Source organism: Ascaphus truei, chromosome 12 (genome assembly GCF_040206685.1).
Source record: "Ascaphus truei isolate aAscTru1 chromosome 12, aAscTru1.hap1, whole genome shotgun sequence".
NCBI lineage: Eukaryota > Metazoa > Chordata > Amphibia > Anura > Ascaphidae > Ascaphus > Ascaphus truei.
This window is the reverse complement of record NC_134494.1, coordinates 36,980,336-37,001,657: the sequence shown is the minus strand read 5'-3', so window position 1 is coordinate 37,001,657 and position 21,322 is coordinate 36,980,336. Positions and strand designations below refer to the sequence as shown.

Here is a 21,322-nt window from a genome sequence, read left to right as displayed (position 1 = left end):
AAGTGAAACGGGCCAAACTGCTCCAAGGAAAGCAGATTCGGGCCGCACTTTCATTAAAATTATCCTCCCCCCCCCTCACATGACTTTTACCCCCCTAACGACTCTTACCTCCCCCCTCACGACTCTTACCTCCCCCCTCACGACTCTTACCTCCCCCCTCACGACTCTTACCTCCCCCCTCACGACTCTTACCTCCCCCCTCACGACTCTTACCTCCCCCCTCACGACTCTTACCTCCCCCCTCACGACTCTTACCTCCCCCCTCACGACTCTTACCTCCCCCCTCACGACTCTTACCTCCCCCCTCACGACTCTTACCTCCCCCCTCACGACTCTTACCTCCCCCCTCACGACTCTTACCTCCCCCCTCACGACTCTTACCTCCCCCCTCACGACTCTTACCTCCCCCCTCACGACTCTTACCTCCCCCCTCACGACTCTTACCTCCCCCTCACGACTCTTACCTCCCCCCTCACAATTCTTACCTCCCCCCTCACGACTCTTACCTCCCCCCTCACGACTCTTACCTCCCCCCTCACGACTCTTACCTCCCCCCTCACATCTCTTACCTCCCCCCTCACAACTCTTACCTCCCCCCTCACAACTCTTACCTCCCCCCTCACAACTCTTACCTCCCCCCTCACAACTCTTACCTCCCCCCTCACAACTCTTACCTCCCCCCTCACAACTCTTACCTCCCCCCTCACATCTCTTACCTCCCCCCTCACAACTCTTACCTCCCCCCTCACAACTCTTTCCTCCCCCCTCACAACTCTTACCTCCCCCCTCACAACTCTTACCTCCCCCCTCACAACTCTTACCTCCCCCCTCACAACTCTTACCTCCCCCCTTCACAACTCTTACCTCCCCCCTCACGACTCTTACCTCCCCCCTCACGACTCACAACTGTGAGTCCGGGCGGGCTGCATGCGGCCCGCGTGCCGTATATTGTGCAGGCCCGATGTAACACATCCCGACCTTACACACACAATGCGCGTTTTAGGAAATTTCGTACTAAAATGAGGACACGCAATAAAAATGTAAATATGATCTTAGTACATCAGCCCCATTATCTCTTAGGACAGGGGCGGGCAACTCCCAGCCCACAAGGGCCACCAGCAGCTCAGGTTTTCCGGATATCCCTGCTTCAGCACAGGTGGCTCAGTCATTCTGATAGAGCCACCTGTGCTGAAGCAGGGATATCATGACCTGTTGGTGGCCCTTGAGGACTGAAGTTGCCCGCCCCTGTCTTAGGGTCACGGGCATTAAATGTTGGCACAGGTTATGTTGTGGAGTTAACGCTCATTCAGGTCAATGCGCGTTAACGCAGGAAAAGGTGCAATACGCGTCACTTGGTGTCATGTTGTTAATTAGTCGGAAATCACCCTGGTTGTATAACATCTACCTTGGTCAAAAGGCGTAGGGTGTGCAGTCAGAAATACAGTATGCATCTTGCCGTATACATGCAGCATCATAGCAGCCCCATCTCCATCTTATATTAGGCAGGGTGAGTGCTAGTTCATTCTATTTTTTTATGAGCCACCTGTGCTGAAGCAAGGATATCGTTAACACCTGACCTGTTGGTGGCCCTTAAGGACTGGAGTTGGCCACCCCTATATTAGGGTGAAGTCAACCAACACTGCGACCTGCTGTACAGTAACTGTTACTTTAATATCTCCAAAGGGAAAACATGCTTCTAAAAGTCGCTAACCATTGTGTACCGAGCTGTCACCTCCAATGTACCTTTGAAATATGTTAAAGGGGTAGATGGGAAACATAGAGTGTGTAGTTTTCGATGATGCCGACCTCGTCAGGAAGTGCGGCCGTGATATGATTTCTGTCAGATACAATCTGCTTGAAATCTCTCTGTCTTTACTTCCATGCACAGTGTGGCTTGTCTGCTTTCTAACCTTAGGTGATGGGATCTGCTGCCTTGTCAAATAACATTTGGGTTCCCTCACTACCTGCCTGTTGACTTAAAGCCCATACTCACTGCGTTGCTAGAGAAAGCCTGCAGGCTACGCGGGATCTGTCTCTTCATGTAATTAGCTGCAGTCTTGTGTGCAGAGCGCAGCTCAGATTCTGTGCTGTACACAATAGCCACGTGCGGGCATAAGTGTTCGGAATCTGCTTAACCCTCTCGCGGACAGACCGAGCAGCCCAAGAAACACAATGCTGGGACTTTTAGTTCGGCCAGATTCCTTCCAGTTGCAATATGCGGCGGGTCACTTTTGGCAGGGAAGTAGTCAGGTGATTTTCTGTGTGTTATTGATGGTCCAGAAAGGGGGACGCGTGAAAAAGTTATTTCTAAAACTAATTACCGTATTTCCTCGATTCTAAAACACACCATTGATTTAATTTAAAAAAAAATTGGGGGAAAAAAAGAAACAGTACATTAAATGTGCAGAAAAAAAATATATATATATACTGGTATACGCAGGCGCGCAGGTGCGCAGGTGCGCACACACACACACACACACTTAGTTAAGTTATGGTGGGTAAAAAAAAAAGTTACAGAAACCCTCCACAGTAAAGCATATAGCAAATGGAAATATTACTGTGTGCTCATTTTCATGTCTTAGGGCTGTTGTAGAGAGAGCGCACTTGCTGCGCTGTGCGCGCGGCAGTTGTAGTTGGCTGTGGTTAGTCAGCCTTTCTATAATAGGGCCGCTCGCGCCCGGCCGCTGTTAATGTGTGTGTGTATGTATGTGTGTGTATGTAAGTGTGTGTATGTATTGTGACAAACGCCCCTCTTTTGTAGTGCTGACGTCTGTCTGGGTTCTTCCCGACACAGTCTTCTAGGGTTAATTATACAACAAACAGGATCATGCAAAGTATTATGCTGCTTAACTCAGGCTTCTGCCTGCTTTATTTTCATCCAAGTAAGGTACTGCAGCTTTAACATGTGTAGGTTAGAGGTACTCAGATACTTTCATTCAGCAGTTCACACATTTCAGTGTTACAATATTTCCCACACTGTTATTTCAAGAAATAAAACCAAAATCATATAAGCAAATCCTATCCCTTTCAAGGATCTAACTACACATCAGAATCAGTCTCTCTAACAGCTGCTGGCCAACTAAACTGGTTCCCCAGCTTAAAACAATGCTCTCTCATTTAGGGACACAAGATACAGCACAGTCTTTTAGCAACAGCAGTAACCATTTGTTTGTCTTATCTGTTTGGGGTGTCCAGGCAAATCCTCTGGTACTGTGATACGTGGAGAGGCCGTCAACCTCGATACTGGATGCAGGGGAGCAGCGATACCCCCAGCCTCCAGGCTCCAAGGAGAGAGAGTCAAATGCAAAACCTCTCTGCTCTAAATACCTGTGCATGTGATTAGAAGAGCAGGTGAGGGAGAACTAGAGCCATTGTAATCTGTGGTCTGGATTTTCCATCCAGCTGCCTGAGTTAATGGGAAGCTGTGGAACGGATCATTTTTAGCTATTCCTGCACTTTCTGCTCTAAAATGGGGCAGAAAGCTGCCTAACATCTTTGGACTATCTCACATATCCCCCTCCCCAGCTCACACCTACTGGGGTGAGCGGCCATGGACCTCACTGGGGTGAGCGTCCTACCTGAAATGCTTGAGCTAACTGCTCAGTACAACATTAAGTATTTACATGACACGAATATGAACTTCATTATAAATTTACCAACCGAAAAGGGCATTTTTTTTTTTTTTCATATTGTAAGCTACCAATATTTTTTCTCTTATACTACAGCCTTGTAATCTTAAGGGCCATCAACCCTGTATATTAATTTGTAGTTTAGCTACATTTTCAACACAGAGAACCAATATAACATTGTAATATTGACAAAATGCTTATTTGCATAGTTAAGTCCGTGACATAGTCCACACGTGTAATAAAAAAATAAATCGGTCAGTTCCCCCAAACATTTTTTTTTTTTTTTTTTTGACTTCCAGTCTATTGCATCCTTTGACTTTATTTCATAGCCCGCTGCAACCTGCAAATGACTGGACTGTTTCTTTAGCTTCTGATGAGACCCTTGGACCAGATTCTCCTTGGCTCCACAGTGTGGTCCAGATTGGTGAGATATGGAACTATTCAGGCGCCGTGTTAACCTTCGTTGTTTTTTCTTTTCAATCTTTGATTTCCCTTTTGTGGCCATTACCAGGCCTTTGGGTTTTGGAGACCTAGTTGCCTCTGTACAAACGTAGTCCATATTAACCATGTCATCAGGATCTGTCAACAAGTTTGTTTTTTCATGAACTGCCACCCACTTGGCTAAAACATCTTCTGTGTTGTCCTGGGTGTGTACACTAGTTTGATAATCTTCTGGACAACGTAAATGAAATTGAGGATCTGGATTTTTGAATCCCAGATCAGGGAGTATATTCTCAGGAGGGTGCCTATCTGTTTCTGGAATAACAGCAGCACAATCAAAGTCAATTCTTTCTCCTTCCTCTTTGTCATCAGTGATGGCATTGAGTTTACTTTCCCTGGTCTCCTTTTGTGACCGTGTCTCTTTTAGCCTTGGAATCTCTTTCTCCAACTTCATCTTTATAGCAAATCGTAATATTGCAACAGCATTGAAGATACACGTATAGGAACGTACAGCTTGCTTGGTTAGGAGGTAGGATTGATAGCCCGACTGAACCACTTTAGCCGCTTCTCCCATGTCCGTCATCTGTTTCAGAGCGAGGTTTAACTCTGTTTCATTTTCTCTATTCTTGACCTGCAGCTGCAGGTGCTCCTTCCGGGTCTTGTCCAGCTCCAGCTGCAGCCGGGCCCCCTCATTTGCCGTGTGGTCCAGCTGCTTGTAGATATCGGCCATCTCGCTTTTATAGCGCAGTGTCAGGCAAACCACCTGACGGACGGACACCTCCTCTCTCTTGGCACACTGTATCTCGCGCTCAGCCATCTGCTTCTGCAGCTCTTCAACCTGATCGTGCCAGACCTCCCTCAGGGTCTTCACCTCTTTCTGGTGCTTGCTCTGGGTTTGCATCAGCGCCTCCATTTTTTGGAGCTCTGCAGTTTGTGTCGCCTGGATCGCCGCTGATTCTGTATTCTGCAGTGCTTCCTGCATTTCTAACTTTTCCTGGATCAATTGCTTCTCCACTTTTTCTGCTTGGTGAAGCTTCTCATCACCTTCACTGATCTGGTCAGTCAAGTCTGAATTTTTCTGTGTCAGACTTACATTCTCTCTTTTTACAGTCTCTAAATTACTCAGGGTATTCTCATAGGTTTTCTTCAATGTACACAGCTCTGTGCTGCGAGCGTAGACCTCATGGCGTGAGATTTCCAGCTCTGCTTTAAGCGCGCTAGCCTCTTGCCGAGAAACCCCCAACTCTGTGATGAAGTTTTGCACATCTTTCTGGGACATCTCATAGCATAGTTTCCAGTCAGTTCTTGTTTTCTTTGATTCGCTTGGCTCTCTGCCTATGATGGTAGCAGTAGCCTTTGTCATCTCTAGGCGTGTCGTCATTCCTGGGACGATTGCGCCAGGCCCTATGGGCTGTTGCTCATCTCGGCGCCTTTCTGACGCATGTCCTGACAGTGCAGGTTCAAGTGGCTCGGTCACTTCCCCTGTGACTTGAGGAACAGTTTTCTTTCTTTTTGCTTTATTAGCTCCAGAGATATCAGTGGTACTGGGCACACACTCACTGTTATCAGCTTCCACATCTTGCTTGCACTCACAGGGCGTTGCTTGCTTTTGCAGCTGTTTGTCTTTGAAAATTTTGGGGCACACATCTTCCATGTGACCTACTTCACGACAGGCCCAGCATACTAAATTCATCTGTGGGTACGGCTCTCCTCCAGGGTCGTGATCATAGTATGGCCTGAAGGGACACTGTTTTGTATGGTTACGTACATTACACAACAAACATTTCACGTCGGCCATTTTAGAAACCCGGCAGGGACAATTTGCTAGCTGCAATTTCACTTACTTCAGCAGCTTACATACAGCACTTGCTAGCTGCAAATTCACTCACTTCAGCAAAAGGCATAAGCTTTACAAACAGCACTTGCTAGATGCAAAAAAATTTTTTCTCTTCAGCAAAACATTTTGGTTTTCTGTTTGGGTTCAGGGTGCTATTGCATCCACACTTCGCACATTCTCTGTGTATGCTAGAAGCACAACTGATATACACAGCGGGACAGACTTCACTCATAGCATCTGTACTTTAGTTCCGCTGGGCGGCCATTTTAAACCCCCGCATTTATTTGCAAACCCACAGACTTTTTAGTGTCTGCCCGCATTCTCCACCATATGTGACAAACGCCCCTCTTTTGTAGTGCTGACGTCTGTCTGGGTTCTTCCCGACACAGTCTTCTAGGGTTAATTATACAACAAACAGGATCATGCAAAGTATTATGCTGCTTAACTCAGGCTTCTGCCTGCTTTATTTTCATCCAAGTAAGGTACTGCAGCTTTAACATGTGTAGGTTAGAGGTACTCAGATACTTTCATTCAGCAGTTCACACATTTCAGTGTTACAATATTTCCCACACTGTTATTTCAAGAAATAAAACCAAAATCATATAAGCAAATCCTATCCCTTTCAGGGATCTAACTACACATCAGAATCAGTCTCTCTAACAGCTGCTGGCCAACTAAACTGGTTCCCCAGCTTAAAACAATGCTCTCTCATTTAGGGACACAAGATACAGCACAGTCTTTTAGCAACAGCAGTAACCATTTGTTTGTCTTATCTGTTTGGGGTGTCCAGGCAAATCCTCTGGTACTGTGATACGTGGAGAGGCCGTCAACCTCGATACTGGATGCAGGGGAGCAGCGATACCCCCAGCCTCCAGGCTCCAAGGAGAGAGAGTCAAATGCAAAACCTCTCTGCTCTAAATACCTGTGCATGTGATTAGAAGAGCAGGTGAGGGAGAACTAGAGCCATTGTAATCTGTGGTCTGGATTTTCCATCCAGCTGCCTGAGTTAATGGGAAGCTGTGGAACGGATCATTTTTAGCTATTCCTGCACTTTCTGCTCTAAAATGGGGCAGAAAGCTGCCTAACATCTTTGGACTATCTCACAGTATGTATGTATGTATGTGTCTGTATGTACAGTATGTGTGTGGTGTTTAGAAATGTTTTCTGTATGATTTCTAAAGTAAAATAAATAAAATACATCCTAATAAATGCTGCGGTAAAAACACATCACATACGCAAGTACAATATATATATATAAGTCTCAAATAATGTTTGTGTGTGTATGTCTGCTGGACAGCTCATTGGCCTGCGGGCCAGGCAGGGAGGAGCCAGGCAGGGAGAAGAGACACCCGTACACTCTCCTCACACGGTGACCGCGTGCGCCTCTGACCAACGCCACACACACACACACACACCACCACCACCCCCCCCCCCTCCCGGTGCCCGTCACTCTCCCCCGTCAGCCGGACCGCAGCTCACCTTCCACACCCCCCCCCCCCTCTCCCGGTTCCCATCATAACCATCACCCTCTCGCCGCTCCGCACACAAAAATTCCGCCTTCCCGCCGGCACCACCCTATTCACGCCCGCACCACCCTATTCACGCCCGCACCACCCTATTCACGCCTGATACGTACATCTACCCCTCCCCTGCTCCGCAACCTCCCCATCCGCACAAATACAACTCCCCCCGTCTCACCCAAACCCGGACGCTTAGAAACATCCCCAGCCTCACCATCACATGCGCTGCCCTGCACCAGCTCCCAGACGGAGGGGAAGCACGGCGCGGCCCTCATGCCCCAGCCGCAAACTCCAGACTCCTCCCCCCTCGCTCCCAACGAGGAACGAAGGGGAAGCGCGGCGCGGCCCTCCTGCCCCAGCCTGCCACTCTTGCCCCCCGCCAACTTCCCGAACCCACCTCCTGCCCCAGCCAGATGCCACGGGGATATCAGTGCCAGGAGGGGAACTGTCTGCCGGCAGGAACCACCACCCGGTCAAGGTAAGTCACCCACCGTCTCCCACCCACGCACTGTCACCCAGTTACCCACCCACTGTCACCCAGTCAAAGTCAACCACCCACACACACACCCACCCAGTCACCCACACATCCACCCAGTCACCCACACACACACCCACCCACCCAGTCACTCACACACACACCCACCCAGTCACCCACACACCCACCCAGTCACCCACACACCCACCCAGTCACTCACCCACCCAGTCACTCACCCACCCAGTCACTCACCCACCCAGTCACTCACCCATCCAGTCACTCACTCACTCACCCAGTCACTTACTCACCCAGTCACTCACTCACCCACCCAGTCAATCACTCACCCACCCAGTCAATCACTCACCCACCCAGTCACTCACTCACCCAGCCAGTCACTCACCCACCCAGTCACTCACTCACCCACCCAGTCACTCACCCACCCAGTCAGGCACTCACCCAGTCAGTCACTCAGTCAGTCAGTCACTCACTCACCCACTCACTCACTCACCCACTCACAACATACACACAAACAGTGTGCGTCACGTGCACGCGCGTTTGCACAGGCACGCGCACACACTATATTATGGGCCTTAGACAGGTCTGCAACCCTGCCTTTCACCATTATCACCCAGCATACAGTGCTTCTACTGCAGCAAGGGATTCTGGGAAATGACATTAAAATGAGCACAGTGCCACCTTTTGTTTCAAAACCATATGACTATATATATATATATATATATATATATATATTTATATATATATATATTTATATCTATATTTATATATATTTATATATATATACACACACACACACACACCTACCTTCTGTTGTGTAGGCAAAAATACAGATATATCTATGTGTTACATATTTGTGACTCTCCCTCACTCTCTCTCGCACCCGTGATTCCTGCTCTTACCCGCACTGTGAGGTTGGGGCTCGGCCGGTCTCATAGGCCTCTGGTGGTTGTGCTGGGTGCTGTGCATTGTCTCTATGAGGTCGGACTCCTATCCCATGCTGAGCCCCGGGTGCATGCATGGACTGTCTGCTGGGGGGTTGGGAGGAGAACGCGACACAGCACGGGCCCGACCCACCGGCCACCGTGACGAACAAGCAAAAACACACAGTAGCCTGCTAAGATTTCATTACACATTTTTATTGTGCGTCCAAATTACATTTCAACAAACCTTCATAAAATGTGCCGCATTTATGAAGACTACATATATATGACGCATACTTTGTTGTTTCATATGATTTTTGACGCATCCCTCATGTTGAATACCTGATTAATACAATTTAAATGAAAACAAAATGGTATGTATTTTTTTTTAATTTATTACTAGTATTAGGAAATACCAACTTTTAGTGTACTATTAATTCAAATAGCAATAATGTGAAAACAATACATTTTTATTAACCTACTGTATATAATTAAGCATCAAATATGTTTCCTGGTTGATACATAGCTACTTACTGTAATTATGCGCTCACACGGTCTTTTATGGGATTACGTTTGGCGAATGATGTTGACGCACCTTTTTTGGGGGCGCAGATGCATTCTTTTCCGGTACATATTGTACCATTAACATCTGTGCGCCAAACAAAACAAAAAAAAATCATTTTTGAAGCTCCTGCCACGGATTGAGAAGTTTTAGGTTAGTGCAAAGGCGCACACACGGGGTAATAACGCGGTTTCTCCGTGCCGTATTTCTGCCAAAAAAAGCCATTTCCGATTACATACTGTAGGCCTCATATTGTTTTTCTCTGGCACTGAAGCAGGTAGAGATGGCAATATGATATTGTTACAGTATCAATGTGCTAATCGCTAAATAAAACACAGAGGAGAGACTGCATAGGGCTTAAACCGATATTTTTCCTTAAAATTGTTTTTTAAAGTTATAAAACTATGACAACAAAATTGCCTTTCCACCTCCGAAGCATGTATAAGTAAGCCCTGTACATAATTGTATGGCATCAAAAATACCTGGGGAAAATATATAAACAGATTAATATTATCACTGTATCATTACGTTTTAGAAATAGGAATAATTCATCTGAGCATTTGGTTTACAGGACACAGCGAACAATAATCGTTTTCACTGAATTGTTATTCTTCATGTTTATGTCTTTTAAGGAATAAATGCAACAGAATTGGCATTTTCTTCTGTATTCCTGTTACATTAGAAAGTGCACGCCCTGCTCTTAGCATTTTCCAACACAGCTGTAGAGTAGTTTAAAGCCTATTTTTTAAATAAGTGATGCTCAATTTGTCTTTGATGATCCGAATGATTCAGGTGAGATGGGAGCACTGTCGGGCCCTTATTTGCATAAAAATTAATCACGGAAAAAATGTAAATTGATAAAAAATTTCGCCTGGGTTTCCCCCCCCGTATTCGAAAAGCCACGAATGGCTCCCAGAAGCAATCATCTCAGTATGGTGCCACACTGGATGCTGTACAAATGATCACATTTGTGTTGAATACTCACTCATTTAAATGTCAGCAGTGATGGGGCTGCACATCACATGGAAAAAAAGAGAAAAATAAATACACAGCAGCTGAAGACCATCAAATCTGTGGGTATCCGCTGGAGATACATGATCTAATGTGAATAAAATACACATTCATTATCCTTTTTTTTTTGTTTTTTTAATTGATAATTGTTTTAGTATTTCGCCAGAAAAGTCTACCAATGTATTTGGAATTAAACAAAAAGGCAGCGGAATAAAATACGTCATTACATCTTTCTTTTCTTTTTCTTTTTTTTATGGTTTAAGGGCTGCAATTAATGTTGAAATGCTTTTTAAACTCTGGAAAGGAATAACAAGAGCCTGTATGCTTTATTCTGGGCTAACCTTTTCACTGCTGGCGTCGCCCGCACTAAATCACTCGACTCTCATTATCTGTTGTGGTGAATCCAGGGCCGGTTGTCTGAATTTAAAGCCGCGTTGAGTGCTGAAGATGAACGCGCTGCAATGTGAAGCAGCCCTTTAAATATGGCTGAACACTTCACTCAGGGAAAAGCTTCCGTGGAGATAAAACAACAACATTGCAGCCCTCCAATAACTGCAGCTGTGGGCTCTCTCATATCATCTAACGTGTATTAAAAACACAACTTTGGTGAGGGCCTTTTATGGCTCAGACCTGTTGCAGAATTGGAGAATGCAATACATGAACAAGTCAGATCTGGAAAGGTTTATGTGTGTGCAAGATACTCTAAACTCTAAAGGGAAATGATATCTAGAGAAATTATACCTTATCACAGCGGTTTCCCAACTTGAACCCTAAAATAATACTGGGAAATTCTGAGGAACCCCAACCCTCTCTAATAGCGCGTCTGAGCTTAGATGCATTGTAAGGAACCCCAACCCTCTCTAATAGCGTGCCTGAGATCAGATACATTGTAACGAACCCCAACCCTCTCTAATAGAGTGTCTGAGATCTGATGCATTTTAAATTCTTCTGTATTTGGTACCAATTGCAGGGAACCCTTTAAGGATGATCGGGGAACCCTGGTTGAAAAACACTGCCCTATCATATTCGTCATACAGGGTCACATGTTTGTTTTCAAGAGAGTAGCAAGGAAATTTCCCTCAGAAATACTTATGTCATGGAATACTCATCACCGAGTACTCAAAAGTACTCCTGTTGGATAGGCTGATTGTCTTATAACTTCTTGGACAGACTAGGAAATTAATCCAAAGTTGTCATGCAATATGTCATTGTATACTCCCATAATGGGACCAGAGCAGTCACAATGAGCGCAAGCTTTTATCCCGACTTCCACTTCAGGTTCTGTTATTTGGGTGAGTCATGTAATGCTTTTCAAAGGCATCAACAAAATCTCAACAGGGGAATCTACAAATGATTTGAGATGGAGACCAATTTGCATATATAAAGTGATCGGTATTGTTAGGATTATATATGTTGACATAACAAATAAAGTATTTGCTTCTAGAGTGTTTAATTGCTGAGAGCAATAAACATGGAGGAGAAATAATTAGCTAAGTTGCCGATCGATCCGTTCTCCTGTGACTGATCTGCGAAGATTCGGCTCGGGGGTTCACTAAATGGCTGTCAGTGCAGCAGAAGAGGACCAAAGATGCAAAGTTCTGTGGGAAAGATCATGTGACCAGGCAGTCACTAGATACAATTGGTGCACTGCTAGAGAGAGGGCAGGACTCAAAAAGGGGTGTGCCAGAGCCTGTTGCAGAAGAAGGGGATGTGACGTTGTAAATGGTTGCTATAGAAACAAAAAATGCTTGTTACATTATAATACATTCAAAATATTCAGAGTGGTTTAAAAAAATAATGCTACAAGTATTTTCTCTTAGTACAGAACTAATTTATTTAAAAAAACACACATGTATGTTATTGCTTGCTCTGCAGCTTTAAGACAGGACTGTCTCACATACACAGAGGCAAGGGACAAGCTGGTTACCAAAAGTGTTCCTGTGCCAGCTACATCACTGGTTCTCAACTCCATTCCTCAAGACCCCCCCAACAGGTTAGGTTGTAAGGAGATCCATGCTTCAGCACACATGCTCAATCAGTGGCTTAGTTGAAGACTGAGCCATCTGTGCTGAAGCAGAAATATCCTATAAACCTGACCTGTCAAGTCAACAGCAATAGAAGTACCCCACCTTCCTCACCGGTGGCATCTTTTATACCTGTGTCTCACTAGTTCCCTAATCTTCTTTGCACCCCATCTTTCTAATGTACATGGATCCCCTCCCCCATCCCCCCTCTCTGCCTCCCTTCCCCCGCCCCAACGTCCCTGATTTCCCCTCCTGATTACGTTATTCAACAGCAGCAACAGGCATATCAACCCCCAGTTGGGTAACTCTGGTTAAAAACATACATTAAAACAAAGTTGTGTTGCAGCTACCACGAGAGATACAATACGTCAATCACCCCGCTAAAAAGATTTGACGGCGTTCGGAACATAGAAAGTAAAAAAAAAAAAGCAGCATTTTAGGACAATTTGTTATACAATTGTGTGAATTGTTGTCTCCATCTAGTGGCATCTGAAGAGAATGTGCAAATATCAGTGGTATGAGTTTGATGCTAACTATATGTTACTGGTAGAAGCTTGCTTGTTCAGTAGTATTCAGGAATATAGGGCAATATACCACAATTACCTGAGACAGACACAGATTTTAGAATGAATTCTTTAAGGGCGCGTTGGCAGCATTACCTGGATATTGCCCCAGAATTTCCAAGGCAAGTTTTAGAATACTCGTCGTCGCACCTTTACGTAGCTTACCCATTAAGCTGGCAGAGACGCCAGGACATAGCTGAAAATGAGAGGTAATGCTCAATGTAATTTCCCCTAGTTTATCAAGTACCTGATACCAAGTGCAGATTGATCAAGCGATCAGTACAATATCTGATCTGGCATTATTTGGCACAAAGAAATCAAGGAAAAGATAACCTACAGAGCCACAGAATGTGATATATTCATAAGAACATGGATATTAAAGTGGCAGTCTGCAAGGCACTCTCAAAAAAAAATATTTATTTTGTTTTTAAAATATGCAGCCTCTGATTACCTTTATTGACCTAAGCTGCCAATCGTTTCATTCTCCTGTGATTGATCAGCAAAGATCCTACGTCCTATTGTTCACTAAATGGCTGCCTTTCAGTTTCAATCATTCCTTCAGTCAATGTAACTCAGTAGCTACAATGTATTCTTACATTACTAAGGTAACATTATCTATTGTTACAGTTCGCAGCTCAAACGGCTGGGAACATTGGCAACAAATTATCACAAACAGGAAAGTGTTGCAAAGATCTTGCACTGCTCAGGAGGAGGGCTAGAGCCTCATCCTTTGCTATAGAAAGCAAAGGATGCTCACTTATTAAAACTCATTAAAAATGGCATTAAGAGTTGAATAAAAAATGTAGTAAGTATTATCTTTTGCATGGGTTGCTTCTTTAAGTAACTCTTACTTTTGACACTCCACAAATTACAAACTAAAGCAAATGTAGCGGTAAAGTAACTGGACACATTGCGGAGGTGACATTGTTTTCCTTTCTGCCACGCTTGCACCAATTTTGTCTTGATACATCTTGGAGAATTTTGAGGATCCTAAAAACTTGATATTTCTTCCTTCTTAGATGGGCCATAAAGCACGAAGGGACAGCGAAACCGGGCCAATGGAGGCACTCGAAAGTGGACAATCCTCTGTGGAACAAACTTACCTACATGTGGCCTGTGGTTCCAAATGGGGAAATTAATGAGGTAATATGAACGTCTGATAGACAGATGATAGATAGAGGAGCTAATATAACACAACCCACTGTTTTTCATCATCTAATTTTGGAAATGTTTAACTACTGCTAGTGTAACTATGTTTAAATGCATGTTTATCACACCATAACTTGTTGACAAACTGTTATATTTGTTGCCGTCTACATTACAATAAGTCATTTTAAACCAGGTAATGTAATCCTTAATGTCTGAGGTGCTTTCAGCACTAAATAGCTTATGAGATATTGCTGAGTTTAATAGATTCTAGTGGCTTTATCTCTAAAGGTATAATTCATTATCAGTCAGTGACTTTAACTGTTACAACTGATAATGGCTATCATGGAGAAGAGACCCCACTGATGTGAGACCCCACTGATGGGAGACCCTACTGATGGGAGACCCTACTGATGTGAGACCCCACTGATGGGAGACCCCACTGATGGGAGACCCCACTGATGGGAGACCCCACTGATGGGAGACCCTACTGATGGGAGACCCTACTGATGGGAGACCCCACTGATGGGAGACCCCACTGATGGGAGACCCTACTGATGGGAGACCCCACTGATGGGAGACCCCACTGATGGGAGACCCTACTGATGGGAGACCCTACTGATGGGAGACCCCACTGATGGGAGACCACACTGATCCCCTGTTAATTGTAGATGGGAACGGTTTCTCAACAATGCTTTGTAAACGGTTTGTTTTAAAGCAGCAATCACGTCCATTTGTCTTCCCCTTTATTTGAAGGATGGGTACCAGGCAGTCCCCAGAGCTTAGCCGCACTATTTTCAGCTCCGGGGACCCTGCGATACTTACTGGTAAAGGTAACGGTTGTTGCCTAAAATCCCCTGCATCACGTAGGCCAATAGGAAGCCTTTAACACTGCGACATGACATTGCGGCTTCCGCCGACATTTTGTTTCCCCTGGAGAGGACTGAGTGCAGGTAAGTATCTTAGGCCAAGGTTCCCTGGAGCTGAAAACAGCACAGGTAAGCTCCCAGTACTCTCTGGTTAAACAGAACAAGGATGGTACAAAAAATAACACGCAGAGAGAATTGCTGCTTTAACCCACCTGCTTATGCAGTCATTGTAAACGATTTCATATTGGTAAATGTTTCTTGAGACACAGAGACAGAAAGATTGCATTGTCTCTTTTTGTTTGAAAGGATTTTGATTGGCCAATTCAGGGGTCATTGATGCCAAACAGTCCTCCACTGGTGAAACCGTGTAGGAATGAGCCAGACGTACATGTGCCTGTGAGACTGAAGGTGTTAAGAAACGGTGATCAGAGCCGGCCATGTATGCTTGTTGGACCCGACATGACAAACATGCTCAAAAAACAGTAAGTGCACACAGGGTTTTGCTAGCCTAGAAACAAAACATGATGGGTTCTTTTAAAGCGATTTTATGTATGTATACCTTTATTTGTATGTATGTATATGTTTATTTGTATGTATCTATATCTTTATTTATATAGCACCATTAATGTACATAGCGCTTCACAGCAGTAATACACGTGACAATCATAGAAATAGCAAATAATACAAATAACACATAATGGGAAGAAGTGCTTCCGACATAAATGTAACAAGGAAAAGTAACATAGAAAAAGGAGTCCCTGCCCAGAAGAGCTTACAATCTAATTGATAAGTAGGAGAAACGTACAGAGACAGTAGGAGGGCATTCTGGTAAGTGCGCCTGCAAGGGGCCAAGGTTTATGTATCGTGTATAGTATCAGCCACGGAGCTACTCTTATGCTTCGTTAAGGAGGTGGGTTTTAAGGTGGGTCTTAAAAGATGGGTTTTATCAGGGTGTCTGCGTTTCCGGGTGTTTTTTTAATAGCGAAATATCATCCAGTGAAAATCCAAAATGCTGGTCCGAATACACAAGCTAATAACAATTAAATTCTCAAGTGCCGCCCACACATTTCCAGATTTCACAAACCAAATAAGTGAAACTAACAAGGCTACTAGAAGTATACAGTATTTACATTAATTAAATATACTTCGTACACCACTGAACAATGATTAATATCCACACAGGCTGACGAGTCAGATGCCTGAAAGAAATGATCTAGGAAGTAAAGTGAAGCCTGAAATTGAAAGCTGTGATGCATATATGCCTTATTATTGTGTCTTAATTATATCATAGTTCTCTAAATATTTATTGAGGATGAAGTTTGTGTCTGCTTGTAAAAATAGTGAAATGTATACGTTCTTCAATAGCTTTAAAAAGTCTCTGTTTGAACTGTTATAAAGTCTCTATTATGTGTGTTGTTGAAAGAAGTACATATTTGTTTTCTCATTTCTTATAGCGGTGACGTCCCATCTGCCAATAAAAGAACGAAAGAACGGGGGGGAACGAACGATGTCAAAGAGGATCATTCTGTAAAAGTGGGCCGGATTGAATTTCGGCAATTTTTGGAAAGGTATTGAAAGGAATGGACAATGATGTGAGATATTTATTTATTTGGAAAGTACAACAAATATATTCCCCTATTTCCTCGATTCTAAGACGCACCTTTTTTACGATTTTCACATGTCTGAAATCGGGGTGCGTCTTAGAATCGATGTATTAAAAAAATACAAAATAAAAAGTGTCCACAGAAATAACCCCCTCTTTTCACTTACCATGTTTCAGGAGAGGTCCCATGTCAGCGGAGGATGAAGTGGGCGGCAGCACGAGAGGTCCCACGTCTGCATATGGCTGAAGATGGACAGCGGGCGGGAGTGCGGCTGCGGCAGCAGCAGGACAGGTCCCAAGTCTGCAGGTGAATGAAAATAAGACGACAGCGGACGTGCGGTGGAGGTGGCGGCAGGAGATCATAATAGCAGGAGATCTGAGCAGGAGCAGAGCTTCATAGGGGAACAGCTGGGGATGAGCGCACTGTAACCGGAAGTCAGACACCGGTTAACTTCTGGTGTTACAATGTGCTCCTTCCCAGCTGCTCCCCTATGCCGTTCTGCTCCTGCTCAGCTCTCCTGCTATTATGATCTCCTGCCGCCACCGCATGCCCGCTGTCTTCTTATCTTCATTCACCTGCAGACTTGGGCCCTGTTCTACCGCCGCACACCTGCCCACTGTCCATCTTCAACAATCTGCAGACGTGGGACCTCTACTGCCTCCGCCACCGCCGCTTCATCCTCCGCTGACATTGGACCTTTCCTGGAACATGGTAAGTGAAAAAGTAATTTTCCTCGATTGTAAGGGCCAAATCGATGGTGCGTCTTACAATCGATGGCGTCTTAGAATCGAGGAAATACGGTAATAATTATAGACTAAAGCGGTAAAATTCTGGGAATTTTAACCAATCAGTAATGGCCTGGAATTTTTGGCACCCTGCCAAGTTTTTCAGCCAATCAGCTTTCAGTTTTCATTCACAAAGAGTGAAGTTTACTCTTAGACAGGGAAGTGATTGGACAGAAGGCACCAGCAAGGAACTGACTCCTCCCCCTCCCTGTCTGCAGCCAGGCACTGACTCCTCCCCCTCCCTGTCTGCAGCCAGGCACAGACTCCTCCCCCTCCCTGGCTGCAGCCAGGCACAGACTCCTCCCCCTCCCTGTCTGCAGCCAGGCACAGACTCCTCCCCCTCCCTGTCTGCAGCCAGACACTGACTTCTCCACCTCCCTGTCTGCAGCCAGACACTGACTTCTCCCCCTCCCTGCCTGCAGAGAGCTCCGCACAGGAGAGTGAGGGGAAAGGTTTGTGTGTCTGTTGTGTGTTTTGTGGGTGTAAAGGGGGCCAACAGAGCATTTGTTGTGTGTTTTGTGGGTGTAGAGGAGGCAGCAGAGTCTTGTTGGTGTGTGTCTGTTGTGTGTGTGTGTGTGTTTCGTTTGTGTAGAGGGGGAGCTGCAGTGTGTGTGTGTTTTCAGTGTGTGTTTTGTGGGTGTAGGAGGGGTGCAGAGTGTTTTGTTGGTGTGTGTGTGTGTCTGCAGTGTGTGGATTTACAGGGGGCTGCAGTGTGTGTAGGGAGTGGGCTACTGGTGTGTTTTGTGAGTGTAGAGGGTGGAGGAGGGCTGCAGTGTGTTTTGTGTGTGTAGAGGAGGGGGGCTGCACAGTGTGTAGGGGGGGCTGCAGAGTGTGTTTGTGTATATAGAGGGGGTTGCAGAGTGTGTGTGTGTGGGGGGGTGCAGAGGGGACTGTGTGTATGTACAATTTCCTTTTAATAAACTTGCAGTAAAAGTATAAGAATGTAGATAATTATGCTGATCAAAATCAATATGACTACAAAAGTGTATCTTTTTTATGAAAAATTAATAATAAATAAGCCTACATTTAGCCTATAATAGTAATAATCCCCTCAGAACAGGGCATTACTGGCCAATAATGCCCTGGCTGGGTTAAAGTCCCTCGGCTTCGCCTCGGGCCTTCAACTCTTCCAGCCAGGGCATTATTGGCCAGTAATGCCCTGTTCTTCAGGGATTATTACTTAATTATCACAATAACAGAAATAAAGGGCACAGTGCTGCATTAACTAATTCCCATAGTCATTAGTCCTGGGAAGAGAAATGTTGTCAACTTGTCACAATTTGTTTTCTAGTTTTACAGCCATGTGTTTGATACTAAAAATAATAGGTTTGTATGGAGCTTCAAATTGTAGCTCAAATGTCAGATCAAATCTCCAGAATGGGTCAGACAGACTGAATAAAAGACAATTTCCACACATCCACATAATATATAGCATAGTTAGTATATAGCATAGTATATAGCATATTATATACAATACTAGCTGTACCTGGCGTAACATACGCCGATCTAGCAGATCATAAAGGTTATTCATGAAACATTACTCATCGTTTTCGCCCCTCCCGGTAATGCCCTGCTGTCTCTTGTCCCCTCTCCTCCCGGTATTGCCTTGCTATCTCTTGTCCCCTCTCCTCCTGGTAATGCCTTGCTGTCTCTTGTCCCCTCTCCTCCCGGTAATGCCCTGCTGTCTCTTGTCCCCTCTCCTCCTGGTAATGCCCTGCTGTCTCTTGTCTCCTCTCCTCCCTGTAATGCCTTGCTGTCTCTTGTCTCCTCTCCTCCCTGTAATGCCTTGCTGTCTCTTGTCTCCTCTCCTCCCTGTAATGCCTTGCTGTCTCTTGTCTCCTCTCCTCCCTGTAATGCCTTGCTGTCTCTTGTCTCCTCTCCTCCCTGTAATGCCTTGCTGTCTCTTGTCTCCTCTCCTCCCTGTAATGCCTTGCTGTCTCTTGTCTCCTCTCCTCCCTGTAATGCCTTGCTGTCTCTTGACCCCTCTCCTCCCTGTAATGCCTTGCTGTCTCTTGTCCCCTCTCCTCCCAGTAATGCCTTGCTGTCTCTTGTCCCCTCTCCTCCCGGTAATGCCTTGCTGTCTCTTGTCCCCTCTCCTCCCGGTAATGCCTTGCTGTCTCTTGTCCCCTCTCCTCCCGGTAATGCCTTGCTGTCTCTTGTCCCCTCTCCTCCCGGTAATGCCTTGCTGTCTCTTGTCCCCTCTCCTCCCGGTAATGCCTTGCTGTCTCTTGTCCCCTCTCCTCCCGGTAATGCCTTGCTGTCTCTTGTCCCCTCTCCTCCCGGTAATGCCTTGCTGTCTCTTGTCCCTTCTCCTCCCGGTAATGCATTGCTGTCTCTTGTCCCCTTTCCTCCCGGTAATGCCTTGCTGTCTCTTGTCCCCTCTCCTCCCGGTAATGCCTTGCTGTCTCTTGTCCCCTCTCCTCCTGGTAATGCCTTGCTGTCTCCTCTCCTCCCGGTATTGCCTTGCTGTCTCTTGTCCCCTCTCCTCCTGGTAATGCCTTGCTGTCTCTTGTCCCCTCTCCTCCCGGTAATGCCTTGCTGTCTCTTGTCCCCTCTCCTCCCGGTAATGCCTTGCTGTCTCTTGTCTCCTCTCCTCCCGGTAATGCCTTGCTGTCTCTTGTCCCCTCTGCTCCTGGTAATGACTTGCTGTCTCTTGTCCCCTCTCCTCCTGGTAATGCCTTGCTGTCTCTTGTCCCCTCTCCTCCTGGTAATGCCTTGCTGTCTCTTGTCCCCTCTCCTCCCGGTAATGCCTTGCTGTCTCTTGTCCCCTCTCCTCCTGGTAATGCCTTGCTGTCTCTTGTCTCCTCCCTGTAATGCCTTGCTGTCTCTTGTCCCCTCTCCTCCCAGTAATACCTTGGTGTCTCATGTCCCCTCTCCTCCTGGTAATGCCTTGCTGTCTCTTGTCTCCTCTCCTCCCTGTAATGCCTTGCTGTCTCTTGTCCCCTCTCCTCCCGGTAATGCCTTGCTGTCTCTTGTCCTCTCTCCTCCTGGCAATGCCTTGCTGTCTCTTGTCCTCTCTCCTCCCTGTAATGCCTTGCTGTCTCTTGTCCCCTCTCCTCCTGGTAATGCCTTGCTGTCTCTTGTCCCCTCTCCTCCCGGTAATGCCTGCTGTCTCTTGTCTCCTCTCCTCCTGGTAATGCCTTGCTGTCTCTTGTCCCCTCTTCCTCACCTTATTCTCTCCTCCATCAGGCCCTGCTCTTCTTTGCACTCTCTCCTCCCCACTCTTTGCACTCGCTCCTTTACTGCATTTGCTCCTTTCTGTGCACACTACATGCTCTCCTCTCCTACTCACATCATCTATCTTCTCCTCCTCGCTGTCTCTGTTTCCTCCTCCTTCTCACCTTGCTGTCTCTCCTCCCCTCTCTTTGCACTCCCTCCTGCCCCATGTGCACACTGATCTCCATTCCCTCCTCCTCGTCATCCCTGTGTCTTGTCCTTGTCTTTCTCTGTCTCTCCTCCCCTCCTCGCTGTCTCTCTGTCTCCTTCCTCCTCGAGGAGGCATTCTGGTTGTTGCAGACATCCTTAGATATATATATATATATATATATATATATATATATATTGTGACAAACGCCCCTCTTTTGTAGCGCTGACGTCTGTCTGGGTTCTTCCCGACACAGTCTTCTAGGGTTATTTATACAAAAAACAGGATCATGCAAAGTATTATGCTGCTTAACTCAGGCTTCTGCCTGCTTTATTTTCATCCAAGTAAGGTACTGCAGCTTTAACAAGTGTAGATTAGAGGTACTCAGATACTTTCATTCAGCAGTTCACACATTTCAGTGTTACAGTATTTCCCACACTGTTATTTTTAAGAAATAAAACCAAAATCATATAAACAAAATCCTATCCCTTTCAGGGATCTAACTACACATCAGAATAAGTCTCTCTAACAGCTGCTGGCCAACTAACCTGGTT

The 21,322-nt window shown here is 45.7% G+C and overlaps 1 protein-coding gene across 1 annotated transcript in view; it reads left to right on the top strand.

Annotated features, from left to right (window-relative positions):
• DCDC1 (doublecortin domain containing 1) overlaps positions 1 to 21,322 on the top strand; it is a 262,271-nt gene that overhangs the window by 187,896 nt on the left and 53,053 nt on the right. Inside the window, 3 exon segments of the mRNA XM_075567322.1 lie at positions 14,020 to 14,143; positions 15,322 to 15,497; positions 16,470 to 16,583. Of these exon segments, the coding sequence (XP_075423437.1) occupies positions 14,020 to 14,143; positions 15,322 to 15,497; positions 16,470 to 16,583 (414 nt within the window).